The 12,201-nt window shown below is 42.1% G+C and overlaps 2 protein-coding genes across 4 annotated transcripts in view; both read right to left on the bottom strand.

The window, feature by feature from the left end:
- SPPL2A (signal peptide peptidase like 2A) overlaps positions 1–9,300 on the bottom strand; it is a 28,888-nt gene extending 19,588 nt beyond the window's left edge. Inside the window, exons 1-3 of one of the 2 annotated variants that reach the window (XM_072148294.1) lie at positions 8,943–9,300; positions 3,061–3,180; positions 563–745 (exon numbers count right to left, since the gene is read on the bottom strand). In XM_072148294.1, the coding sequence (XP_072004395.1) occupies positions 563–745; positions 3,061–3,180; positions 8,943–8,993 (354 nt within the window). In that variant the 5' untranslated portion in view covers positions 8,994–9,300. The remainder of the gene's footprint in view (positions 1–562; positions 746–3,060; positions 3,181–8,942) is intronic. The other variant, XM_072148293.1, reaches the window with a different exon arrangement.
- Positions 1–12,201, bottom strand: part of LOC140127508 (CDC42 small effector protein 2-B) — a 78,627-nt gene that overhangs the window by 36,677 nt on the left and 29,749 nt on the right. The gene's annotated exons all lie outside the window — the stretch shown is intronic.

Raw genomic sequence — 12,201 nt, 5'->3', positions numbered from 1 at the left:
CACAGCTGTTTACATGGAAAAAATGTTAAAAAGTTATAGATTTTTGGGAGTGAAAAATTAAAATGCGAAAACAAAAAAGGGCCTGGTCGTTAAGGGGTTAATATCGGACAGTCACAGAACTGTCCGAATGAGCCTTCCTAATGATAAATAACCCCCATATAGCACAGTTCTAAGAGAAGATTTATGTATGGAGTTAACCTTTGACAACATGATACATGGACCTTAGAGCTGGGTACCGAGGAATATAGACATTTGCTATTGAGGTAAGGGGGGGGGAACATCCTAAGGTACAGCACTGGTTTAAACACCAGAGCATCATATTATCTTCTCACGTTTCCTCAGCTCTTGCAAATCTATTTTACAGCATGGCCCCCAATGTAACGCAAGGGCTTGGCGAGTTGGGGTTTATACGGTAAATAAAAGTGATTACAGTTACCTAAAGGTATCCCAGTAAAAAGGGGAAAATTACACTTTTTGCACATGGTGACACCTGTTACGTTTTCAGCCTCTCAGGATGCATTTACCCAAACGCAAATGACCAGTATATAACACAGACACTCACCAGACCATCTTTACTTGCCACCAGTAGCATTTTTGCATTTCTGCTTTGAGCAATCAGAGCTTTGTCCAAAATTGAGCAATTGCCCACCATCACCACTACGGCTTTATTCTTCAGATCTGTTCTAGGTAATTCGGACTCGCTGCATAGCCAGATTGAACTTATATTTTCTAGCTTGTAGTAATTCTAAAACAAAAATGATTACATCCATTAGATGATGTTTATCCTATCAGTAAACTGATCCTATACAAAGGGGAAGTCATTTCCTCCAAATATAAACAATATATGATTCTTCAAATGTATAATTACATCAATTTTAGCCACTGCTGTACTGTCTGGTATATCAGTACAGTGCCATGCCTGATTATACTACAGTACTCATTGTAATATTGCAATGGAAACAGCAGGGACAGAAATAAACTGCATTGTCTATAGAAAGGTCACTGCTAAAAATATGTGGCATCACTTCTAGCAGATGTCATGTTCAGTGTCCATCATGATCGGGTTAATCAGTGGTGTAACTTGGAGCTGATGGGCCCCGGTGCCAGGCCCGACTATAATGTATAGCTTATAGTACTAGCCTTCTCATATGGGAAAGTGACACCTTATGGGCCCCTTAAGCCTCTAGGGCCCGGTTGCAACTGCACCCTCTGCACCCCCTCAAGTTACACCCCTGGTGTTAATGAACAATTTCACTTTCGATCCTCCTGCATTTATATTACCAGACTATTAGATGTGATCAATGCGTGTTCATTCAGGGACGTTGTTGCCTCTATGTGAACATAATATAGAACTATTAAGACATTGTGAAGCTCAGTGTTTGTATAGCAAGTCAGGCTCTGGATTGTCACTGTGCAGACACCATAGCATAAAACACATGCTACATGGCTGCATACGGGCCTGCTTTAGCTCTTGAGATCAAGTGTGTCAGTCTCGGAGCTCCATATGTTGTTCTATCTATGGCACTGACACTTTCGGCGGTGTAATTATTATTTTTTTTTATTTAAGCCACTACTTCTCAAACCGGCTAGCCTACATTTTAAATAAATTACATTTAAGGAAATCTACAATCAGGCATGAATAGCCAGGGACACCAACTCACAGATCGAAGCACTGTGACTGTGGCAATCTTCTTATATTTGTTATGTATGGCCCCCTTCCCTATGGCTCCTTGGAGTGTTACCAGAGCCCCTCTGTGCTGTAGCCTCTATTGTGCAGGAGCACTTCCCACTCCCACTGCGTGCTGAAACCTCCTCTCAAAGCAGAAGAGGAAGGGAGAAACAGTGTAACAGCCCATTTACAGCACAGAGGAGCTCTGGTAACCCCTGCAGAGTTAATATGATAACAATTTAATTTTATCATTTTATCATTTTGATTTTGAAAGGAGATCATGGGTAACAAATATAAGAAGATTACCACAGTGGTTCTATGAGTAAGTGCCCCTGGTTTATCATGCTTGATTTTGATGGTAGATTTCTTTTAATATTTAAATGGAATTTTCACTAGAACAATGCTGTATGAGACTACCTGCACATATGTGAATTGTCGGGCCACAAACAATAGACTAATTCTGTTAACCATCAGTTCCTATAGGAAGGCTACCTTCCTTTATTTAAACTAAAAAATTATGGGGCCTGTTGTGCTATGCTTTAGATGAAAATAATGTAAGCATGATGAAAGGGATGCTGCCATACATGAAAGTCTACAGATGAAATATGGGTACTAGATTTAGGCTTCCGATTTCATAACAGAAGTGAAGTGAGCTTAGTCTTATCTGTAGGCAGGATGCTATAAAGGAGGGGGAGCCAGGCAGATGTATATTCAGGCTTGTATAAAATTACATTTTATTCATAAACCTCTGTTCTTTTTTTGCTTATCAATCTAGCGGCTAGTCCGATCAGAGCATACAGATATATAGCTGCCAACCACAGACTAGCTGCCAAACTACTAAGCCTAGAAAGAGCAGCATATTAGAAAAGAAACAGTAGGTTCCAGAAAGAACAGCAGTTTTCATTAATTTTGTATTTTTTTTTTATACAAAGTCATTTTCTTTGTGCTACAGTTGAATGAGGAACCACCTAGGTTTTCCCCAAGATAACTAAAGAAGCAAAAAGTTTACCTAAAATAACAAGCCAACAATTATTCAGCAGAGAATTCTGCAACACTCGAGATCAATGCTATTCTTTACTCACTTTCTGGTGTCCCATACACCCATTTACAATAAATTACCAGTTACTCATAAGGACTAGAGAATGTTGTTTCTTTATTACCATCAGTCATTCGTGTGCAAGGTCACCATGGAGGCCAGTGACCTCAAATGAAAAGAACACAAGAAGAGCTGCAGCAGCCGCGACCAGAGTGCCAGGTGAGCTGTGCTCTATCATACAATGTATAATACCCAGAAGAAATATTTACCATCTGTATGTGAAAATATATAAGGTCTTTTCTCACCAAACAGATTTCTTAGAAAAACATACAGATACATTTGGCTGTAAACTCACAGCATTGGCGTAAGATGTTGGAAGTGTAGTCCATGAAGAATTGTATGTGATACAATAATCTTTTCCAGTGTTGGGTACGCCATCGCCAACTGCATGCAAAATTCCTTGGGTTGCACGGATCTGTAAAATAAACACAGCTTTGTTTGAGACCATCCAAAGCAAATATTCAACAGCTTTCTCTAATGTTTTCACTGTACTTGACAATGGAAAAGCTAATTCTGAGACTCGTCTTAAACTATTGTCACAACAAAAACATAGATTAATATAGCAATAGTTAGTCCTGTTTGATTAACCAAGGAGTTACTTTAGACCAGGCAACAAGGGGTAATACACTAATAAGCAAATGCCCTAGCTATATATATAAAGCTTAACATTTAATTATGTAGTTAATAAAAACTTAGTCTCAGCGCTGAAAAAATGACAAACAGACACCCTAGTTACCCTGAACAAATAAATCACTAAGTTTAAGGGCAGAAGTACACCTCAGTTGTATATTTTCACAGATGGGAAAAATGATGCATAAATCATAGTTATTAATAAAGAAAAGGTATCATCTCACCAGTCTTCATTACAGGTGCAGCAGTCAACAAATAAGCTCTCACCTGTCTTCATCCAGGGTGCGGGAGTAGGGAATTATGCTGCGGTGCTCACCTATTAATCCCTACTTACAACGTAACCCTGAACCCATGGATTAGCTCCCAGCCCTTACAAGGGCGGTCCCAATCTGTCCCTCGGTGTAACTATTATGCCCTAGAAACTAAGTGATATAGACAATTCGTATCCCTACGCGTTTCATGTACCGGTAGAGGTACAATCCTCAGGGGAATAAAGTGCAAATGTAGAATTGTAAAAATTCGCTCAAAAAGAGATAGGGAACATCGGTTCCATAACATAGTAGAGGACGAGCAGTGGCTTATCCTTCCTCTGTAAGCGTGGACCCAGACATTAGGACGGCGTCGGCCAAAAACAACAAAAACATAGGAAGAAGGAAAGTGAAAATTCATAGTGCAGTTAACCACTACATCCGATCAGTGGTCTCAGTGGTAATGCCAGAAAGTATAGATTGGGACAGCATAAATTAGTAGTAAGTTTTATTTATTCATTTTCTACTACATTTGGGACACATAAGAAAAAAAGTAAAAAAATAAAATAAAAATCTGTAAACACCATTATATTAAGAAAACATCTTAATTAACATATTTTAATATTCAATATATAAAAAGAAATGGCTTAGGGGATTATCTCATAACAGTGTATAAATACCTAAATGGACCATACAGGGATCTTTACAACTATCTTTTTAATGTCTAGACCTGTGGGAAGGCCAAGGGGGCATCGTAGAGGAGAGGTGGTTCTACCATCGCCACAGACAGAGCTTCTTTCCAGAACTCTCTGCCGCTGGAGGTTGTTATGCTGGATACTTTGTACATGCTCAAGAGAGGCCTGGATGCCTTTCTTAAGAGCAAAAGTAAAATTTTATAAAATAGTTGTAATTTACCTTCCTCTGTTAAACACTTTAGGTTGGGTCTTGATGCAATGATACTATTATAGTGTATCAAGTAAGGAATAAAGCAGCCTTTACGTGTCCTATGACATATCCATGGATCAGCAGTACAGCTGTGTGTAGGAACTTGACCTAAACGTTGTATGGTCCAGGGTGGATCCTTAGTTAACCAGGTAAATGTAGCCCCATGTAGCTACAGTTTGAAATTGGAGGAAGTTCTTCAAGGAAAACCCCTATAATATGTCATTTTGTTTCTAAAATTATATGACAAGAGGTAGGTAGAATCATGTCATGGTTGTTGGATAATACATAATAGAAACCCTTTACTTATCACTACTTATTATGTAAAACAAAAAATAGGCAGCACAGTCCAGATCAGCAAGTACTTATTACTACGTAGCCCTAATGCTGGTGGTCAACTGGCTCTGTGCAATTCTCTGCAGATCTGATGCTGCTGCTCGGGAGAGGATAGAGACAATAGAATGGCTAGAGCCCTGTAAGCACTCGTTTGTAGAGAAGATCAGTATATAAGCCAGGGGCGGATGACTTCTGATATCCGGATTTGTTAATTCCCACACTGCACTCATTAAAACAAGCGCCCTTCCATTGGTTTGTTGTTAAGCCAGAAGCTTCTTAGGCATTCATACAGATGGTACACTAGTGCACTAGTAATAGCCAGAGGGGATTAAACAGGGATCTGCCAAGATACCTAATCACTGCAAGTCAGCACTATTTGTGCTGGAGTTTGAGAGCAGAGATCCAGCCGCCGTAGACAATGCTTCCTGGGAAAAGATTGGTGTATGTCAATTTTCGACCCAGTCAATGTAATTAACCCCTTAACATGTGACATATTAGAACATCATAAAGCTGTATGAACAGGCCTCATGGGCAAACAGCACGAGCTGTGACAGTCTGATGAAGACAGACTTAATAGATGAGCAGTATATGCACCATATTCTGCGATAGTACAAGTACCTAGGGGACCTAGCCGCTGCTGACATCACAATTGTGCGCTGGACGGGCCGTGCACACAAAGCTGTCGGGGACCTGGAGCCGGGACCCGCACACATGAAGACAGAAAAGGAACTAGCAGGGCGTCGGAATGGTGAGTACTGGTGAGTTTATTTTTTTATGTGCTGGATGGCTATACAGGCAGTCCCCGGGTTACATACAAGATAGGGTCTGGAGGTTTGTTCTTAAGTTGAATTTGTATGTAAGTCGAAACTGTATATTTTATAATGGAAGTTCTAGAAAAAAAATTTTCTTTTGCCCCAGTGACAATTGGAGTTTCAAAATTTTTGGTGTAATTGGACCAAGAATTATAAATAAAGCTTCATTACAGACACCTTACAGCTGATCATTGCAGTCTGGGACTATAATAAAGCATCCAGAGAGCTTCACCAGAGGTCACAGTGGGCAGAGGGGTCCGTCTGTAACTATGGGTTGTCTGTAAGTCGGGTGTCCTTAAGTAGGGGACCGCCTGTATAATAGACGGGGCTGGCTGCCTAAATACTGGGGAGGCTGTGACCAATGCATTTCCCACCCTAGGCTTATGCTCAAGTCAATAGGTTTCCCAGTTTTTGGTGGTAAAATTAGTTACCTCGCCTTATACTCGGGTCGGCTAATGCTCAAATATATACGGTAGGTTTTGTTTTAATAAATTGTAAAAAATTAAAACATTCTGTACAAAAAAAAAAAAAAAATAATCTTCATTTTGCCATCTTCTGGCAAAAAATGTTCATACTTCAGTATACGAAGGAGTTGGGCATGGTGTCTTTTTGTGTGTGTTGAGATGACGTTTTAAATGCTACAGTTTTGAGAACTGTACGGCCGTTTGATCACTTTCTATGTTGCAAAATAGCAAAAAAAAAGTGCACTTGCGCACTATTTTCCATAACGGGGTTAAACGCTTGGAATAACCGTTATTATATTTTAATAGATCGGACATTTTGGGATCTGGGGATACCTAATGTGTACGATTTTTACTGTTTATTTTTATTTATACTTTGCCATGCCTAATCCTGTGCACTGGCACATTGTAATGAATGATCAGAAGCTATACAGCCTATTACACAGACCCAAAGCAGTCATAGCAACAGATCGTCGCTCCCCATTGTATCGCGGGGAGCAACGATCGAAGCAGCTTTGCCGACACCCTCGCGGGTGTTACCGCTGGGCGTTTACTGCAATATACTGAAAACACTCACCTTGTATGGAGAGGGTACAGCCCCTGATCCCTCTCTATACGCTCGCAGGCTATGTGTGATGTTCAAATGTACAAATTACGGCTTTTGAAAGAAGCAAAAAAAAAAGGTAAAAGGGCAGCGGCGGTAAAAGGCTCTAACACATTTAGGGATATTGTCCAAACATCTAGAAAGCCAGAGTTCCTGCTTATTACAGAGCAGGGTGCTAACTGGGTGGGGAGATGCCATTTATGCAGAGCTCAGGAACGCTGGTCTGCCTGGCAGAGATCAAGGGAGTAAGAAGTACAAATACATGGACATGTGGATCCTGTGTACCTGCATCCAGGCAGTAGAATGGGCTTCCCATGGACTTCTTCACAGTCCTGCACACTAGGGTGTTTATGTATACACATACTTATTGTCCTGCCAACAGCTACAGCTTCAATGTAAGAACTATGTGAAATGGCTCCAACTTTGTTTGCTCAACCTCTATGCTTCTTTATTAATGCATTCCTGTTTGTATAATGTGTGTACATATTCCAGTGTGTGGCTGGATGCGTTTCATTTCAAACCAAGCTCATCTACAACCCTAAGGGCAAGAAGACAACTGGTTGTCTAATATTACTCGTCTGACCAGAAACAAATCAGAAGAGACTTTTGTTGATGTTCTCCTTTAGACAGGGCCTTCTCACCTTCATGGGGCGTAAGGTACTTTCTCCTCTATGTAATAAAAGGGGACATCACCAATTATCCATCTAAACTGTATTCTCACTATAAAACAGAACCTTAAAACTATACACCCAGTAGCTACTCCTCATAGCAACAGAAATCATTCTTCGGTAAACAGCATTTATTCTTTGTGGGTTTCTTGCCAAAGCGCTATATAAAGATTATTATTATTATTATTATTATAATTAATAAAAAAACAGGACACCAGCAGTATGTAAAGCAAAACAATGATCCATAAACCACAGGTTGTGTAGGAATGATGAATATGTGTGACATTTCCCTGCTAGACCTCTTGAGCTCTCACATTACTCCCACACCTCAGCAAAGTAACCTGGTAGTGGGAAGTGCTTTAAATCCCTACAAGTCATACTGGGGCATCTATGGAGAGCTCTTGCTTGTAAACAGACCAATAACTAAGCAATTGTAAGACAATTAATACAAAGGCAATTCCATTCTAAATCCAAATACTGAAATAGTAGAGGGGTTCCTGCTCAGCAGAAATGACATGTTATGTATCACACGGTGAGCAATTCATCTGAATAAATATTGAGCAATGCTACAATCCCCTGCAGAGAGACGAGTAGCCGCACGACTCCCTCGGTTCATTATTGGGGTAACAGAGGCCGGACCCGGAGACAACTTCATTTTAGTAGAATTGTAAACTGGATAAAAGCCTTTTAACACAATTGGATAAGTATCCATGGTATATGATGATTCTTATGGAGTTAATGTACTGTATCTTTTGTCAAATGGACCAGGAATTCAGGAAAGAACCAACCTCATTGGGTCGGTGACTGGGGCGACTGGTAAAATGGACAGCCCCGCTCTCCGTTCCTTTCTTATATTCTGTTTTGGAAACAACCTCTTGAACATCAGATTGAGGGCTCCTTAGCAATGTACGACATGGACCCATTGGCAGTATAATACAGCTTATAGACCCCTCAAACATAAAACAAGGTGGTCAGTGTGGACATTCCACTTTAGTGGTTACTCACTGATCCTTGGACTAGGTACATAGAGGTGCACTTGGAAAAGCTATGGCATACATGTTTACATTTCCATTACCTGCGGAAAATGTCTGTGCTGGTGACATCCTAGCAGGTCCTTACATACAGGATCCCCACAAGAAAACCTAAACAGCCATATGATACTACTGAGCAGGGATAACACTGTATGTGACTATAGTTTGCACAGTGCATTAGTCCTGACCGCTGGGACCATGAGATAGAGGAACAATATGTTGCTTGAGCTGAGTTTTGGATTTTTTTTGGACCTTATTTATATCACATGTATGTATCTAACAAATCTATAAATCTCATTCACTCTGACAAAGGTTTGTAATCATGTGTCAATCAGTACTTCCTGTAGAACTACATGTCCCAGCACACCCTTCCCCCAGAAGTAAGTGTCACAGCGGCCCCCTCCCTCCAGCACCCAGTGTAGTCAGGTAGTCGCCCGCCCATTACCTGCGGTAGGTGCAGCAGCAGTACGAGGCCCAGCACAGCGGGCAGCTCCATCTCAGCTGTCTGTCAGTCAGAGGTGGCCGGGCCGGGGTTTCATGTAGGCAGAGCCGCAATAATAATGTGTCAGCAATAAAATAAAATGGCTTCTTCTTCTTCTCCTATCCTCACTTCCTGTCGGCCGAGGACGCCCTGTAAACAAGCAGAGGACGGGACAGGACGTCTGCTCCCTAACCGCCCTATGACACGGCTCTGCCCGGGACAGGAAGAGCCTCTGACCGGAGCTGTCGGTTCAGTCCCTGGAGCCTCCTACCGAGATTTGCATAGCAACAAGTGACGCTGTGCGGTGGACGCTGGGACTAGGGTTGTATTTCTCGGCGCATGCGCACACGTCCTCCGTGCAATCCCCTGGTTATGACTTTGGATTATATGTCATGAGTTACACGTCCCTGAGCGGTGCCTGTGTGTGGACCTTATTATTATAACCATGTCCACCTGGATTTTAGCTACCAAATGTTCACACATCACGGTGCACAAGCAATGTCACACCTCAATGCGACCACCAAACCCCTCATCACAAGGGGTGTATATTATGCTAGCAAATTAACCCAGAATTGTCCAGAATTGAGTTCCCACACATGGTGCTAGCATTCTTGAGGAATGGAGGATGTGTTCCTACCGCCTGCTTTCAATCTGCGGTTTCAGGACCTTTGGAGGACCTTCAAAGGTCCCAAAATGGCTTTTGTGTACATGTGAATTGAGAGCAGGAAAAGACAGGGCCGCCATCAGGTAGGAAGTGGTTAGTGCGACTGTGTTCAGGAGCTGGACAGCAAATTTGCAGAGGTGCTGGCGGCCATTAACGGGTGCCAATCCAAGGTGGATGAGCTGCGACAGGACTTTGTTCTATTAAGGCATGATGTCCATAAAGCCAAGGAGCGAATCACCGAAACTGAACGCAGAATATCTGAGGTGGAGGATGTCCAGAGGCCTATGCCGACACAGATCAGAGAGCTTCAGCTCCAAATGTCTGCATCCATCGACAGAGCTGATGACCTCGAAAACCGCCTGCGACGGAACAACGTCAGAGTGGTCGGACTCCCCGAAAAAGAGGAGGGGTCTGACCCTGTATCCTTTTTTGAAAATTGGCTCAAAAATATGCTACCTGCAGATACCTTCTCCCCGTTCTTCACAGTGGAAAGGGCCCATCGAGTGCCATCCCGCCCTGGTCCCAAGGGGGCAATCCAAGACCCTTCCTGGCCCGGCTGCTGCACTTTAGGGACAGGGACTCTATCCTCAGGGCGGTCCGTTTCAAGGGAGAAATTCAGTATGCTAACAGCAGAGTGTCCTTTTATCCTGATTTCTCTGCATCAGTCAGGAAACAGCGCGCACAGTTCACCGAGGTCCGTGCCCGTCTCCGTGACAAGGGGTATAAATACTCCATGATGTATTCTTCCAAGCTCCGAATTGTGGACGGCCAGAAGACTCGATTCTTCACCTGCCCAACTGAAGCACTTCACTGGGCTGATGCAGCCCCTCGGGCTCCTGCTGGAAGGCCCGCACCTCCTGAGTAACTGGACCGATATCCTTTTATCTGTTGTGCTATGACAATGCTGGACTTAGTCCTGAATAGATGTCTAGGGGTTCCAAATCACTGTTACGGTTTTCTAATATTTGTTTACATTGGGGCTCGCGCCTCACAAAATGTACCCTGTGACTGATTTGCGTTCTCTTTTTGGTCATCTTGGCCAGTGCGCCACATATGGCACTTCCCCCTCTCCCTCCCTATCCCCCCCTCCTCCTCCCTATCCTGGTACCACTACCTCTCTACGTCTCCCTCCTTTCTCCTCCCCCCCTCCCCTATCTCCTCTTTAGTTCTCTCAAAATATGGCTGCCTAAGAATCTCCTGTTCATCTATACATTAACCCCGTCCCGACGCGTGCCGTACTAGTACGGCGCGCGCCGGGTCCCGGTGCATGGAGAGTGCTCGCGGGCCGAGCCCTCTACGCAGCGGGTAAGTCTTTGCTACCTCGATGGGCGCCGCCATCTTGTCGTGGATCGCCGCTCCCCGATGACGTCCGAATACCCGAGGCTACTGGAGGATAATGGTGTTCCGAATACCCGAGGCTACTTTGTTTTAACCCATGCATTACAATGTGCTAATTGCACATTGTAATGCATGGGGAGTAAAATCCACATATACTGTCATACAGTAGTATGGCAGTATATGATAGGATGAATCAGACTACCTAGGGTTAGAGTAGACAAAAAGAAAAAATTGTAGAGATTCAGCTCACCCTTCTGTGGTCAGGACATCAGGTGCCGGTGCGCGGATATGCTGAGCCGATTCAGTGCATCTTGGACAAACAAACGATTAATCCAGCATCCAGGCTAGATGTCTGTATTATGGTATCTTTTTTAAACCTTTTTATACCTTGATGAAATAAATAGAAGTTTTATAGCAGCTATTTCAAGCCTGGATGCTGGATTAATCGTTTGTTTGTCCTAGGGTTAGAGTACCCTAGGGAGTCTGAAAAATAGTAAAAATAAAAAAAAGTAAAAAAAAAAAAAAAATTATAGTAAAAAACCCTAAAAATCACCCCCCTTTCCCTAGAACTGATATAAAAATAAATAAACTGTAAAAATCAAAAACACATTAGGTATCGCCGCGTCCGAAAATGCCCGAACTATCAAAATATAATAAAGTTTTTTCACTGCGTTTAACCCCGTAACGGAAAATAGCATCCAAAGTCGAAAATGGCATTTTTTTGCCATTTTGAAAAATATAAAAAAATTCATAAAAAGTGATCAAAAGGTCGCACAGTCCCAAAAATTATAGTAATGAAAACGCCATCAAAATTTGCAAAAAATGACACTATCCACAGCTCCGTACACCAAAGTATGAAAAAGTTATAGGCGCCAGAAGATGGCAAAATAAAAAATTGGTACAGGTTTTAATTTTTTTAAATGTATGAAAACATTATAAAACCAATACAAATTTGGTATCCACGTGATCGTACCGACCCAAAGAATAAAGTAGACATGTCATTTGGGACGCAGAGTGAAAGCTGTAAAATCCAAGCCCACAAGAAAACGCTACAAATGTGGTTTTTCACCATTTTCACTGCATTTGGAATTTTTTTCCCGCTTCCCAGTACACGCCATGGAATATTAAATACTGTCACTATGAAGTGCAATTTGTTACGCAGAAAATAAGCCATAACACAGCTCTTTATGTGGAAAAATAAAAATGTTATAGATTTTTGAA

Source organism: Engystomops pustulosus, chromosome 4, assembly GCF_040894005.1.
Source record: "Engystomops pustulosus chromosome 4, aEngPut4.maternal, whole genome shotgun sequence".
Taxonomy (NCBI): domain Eukaryota; kingdom Metazoa; phylum Chordata; class Amphibia; order Anura; family Leptodactylidae; genus Engystomops; species Engystomops pustulosus.
This window is presented reverse-complemented; position numbering and strand designations above follow the sequence as displayed.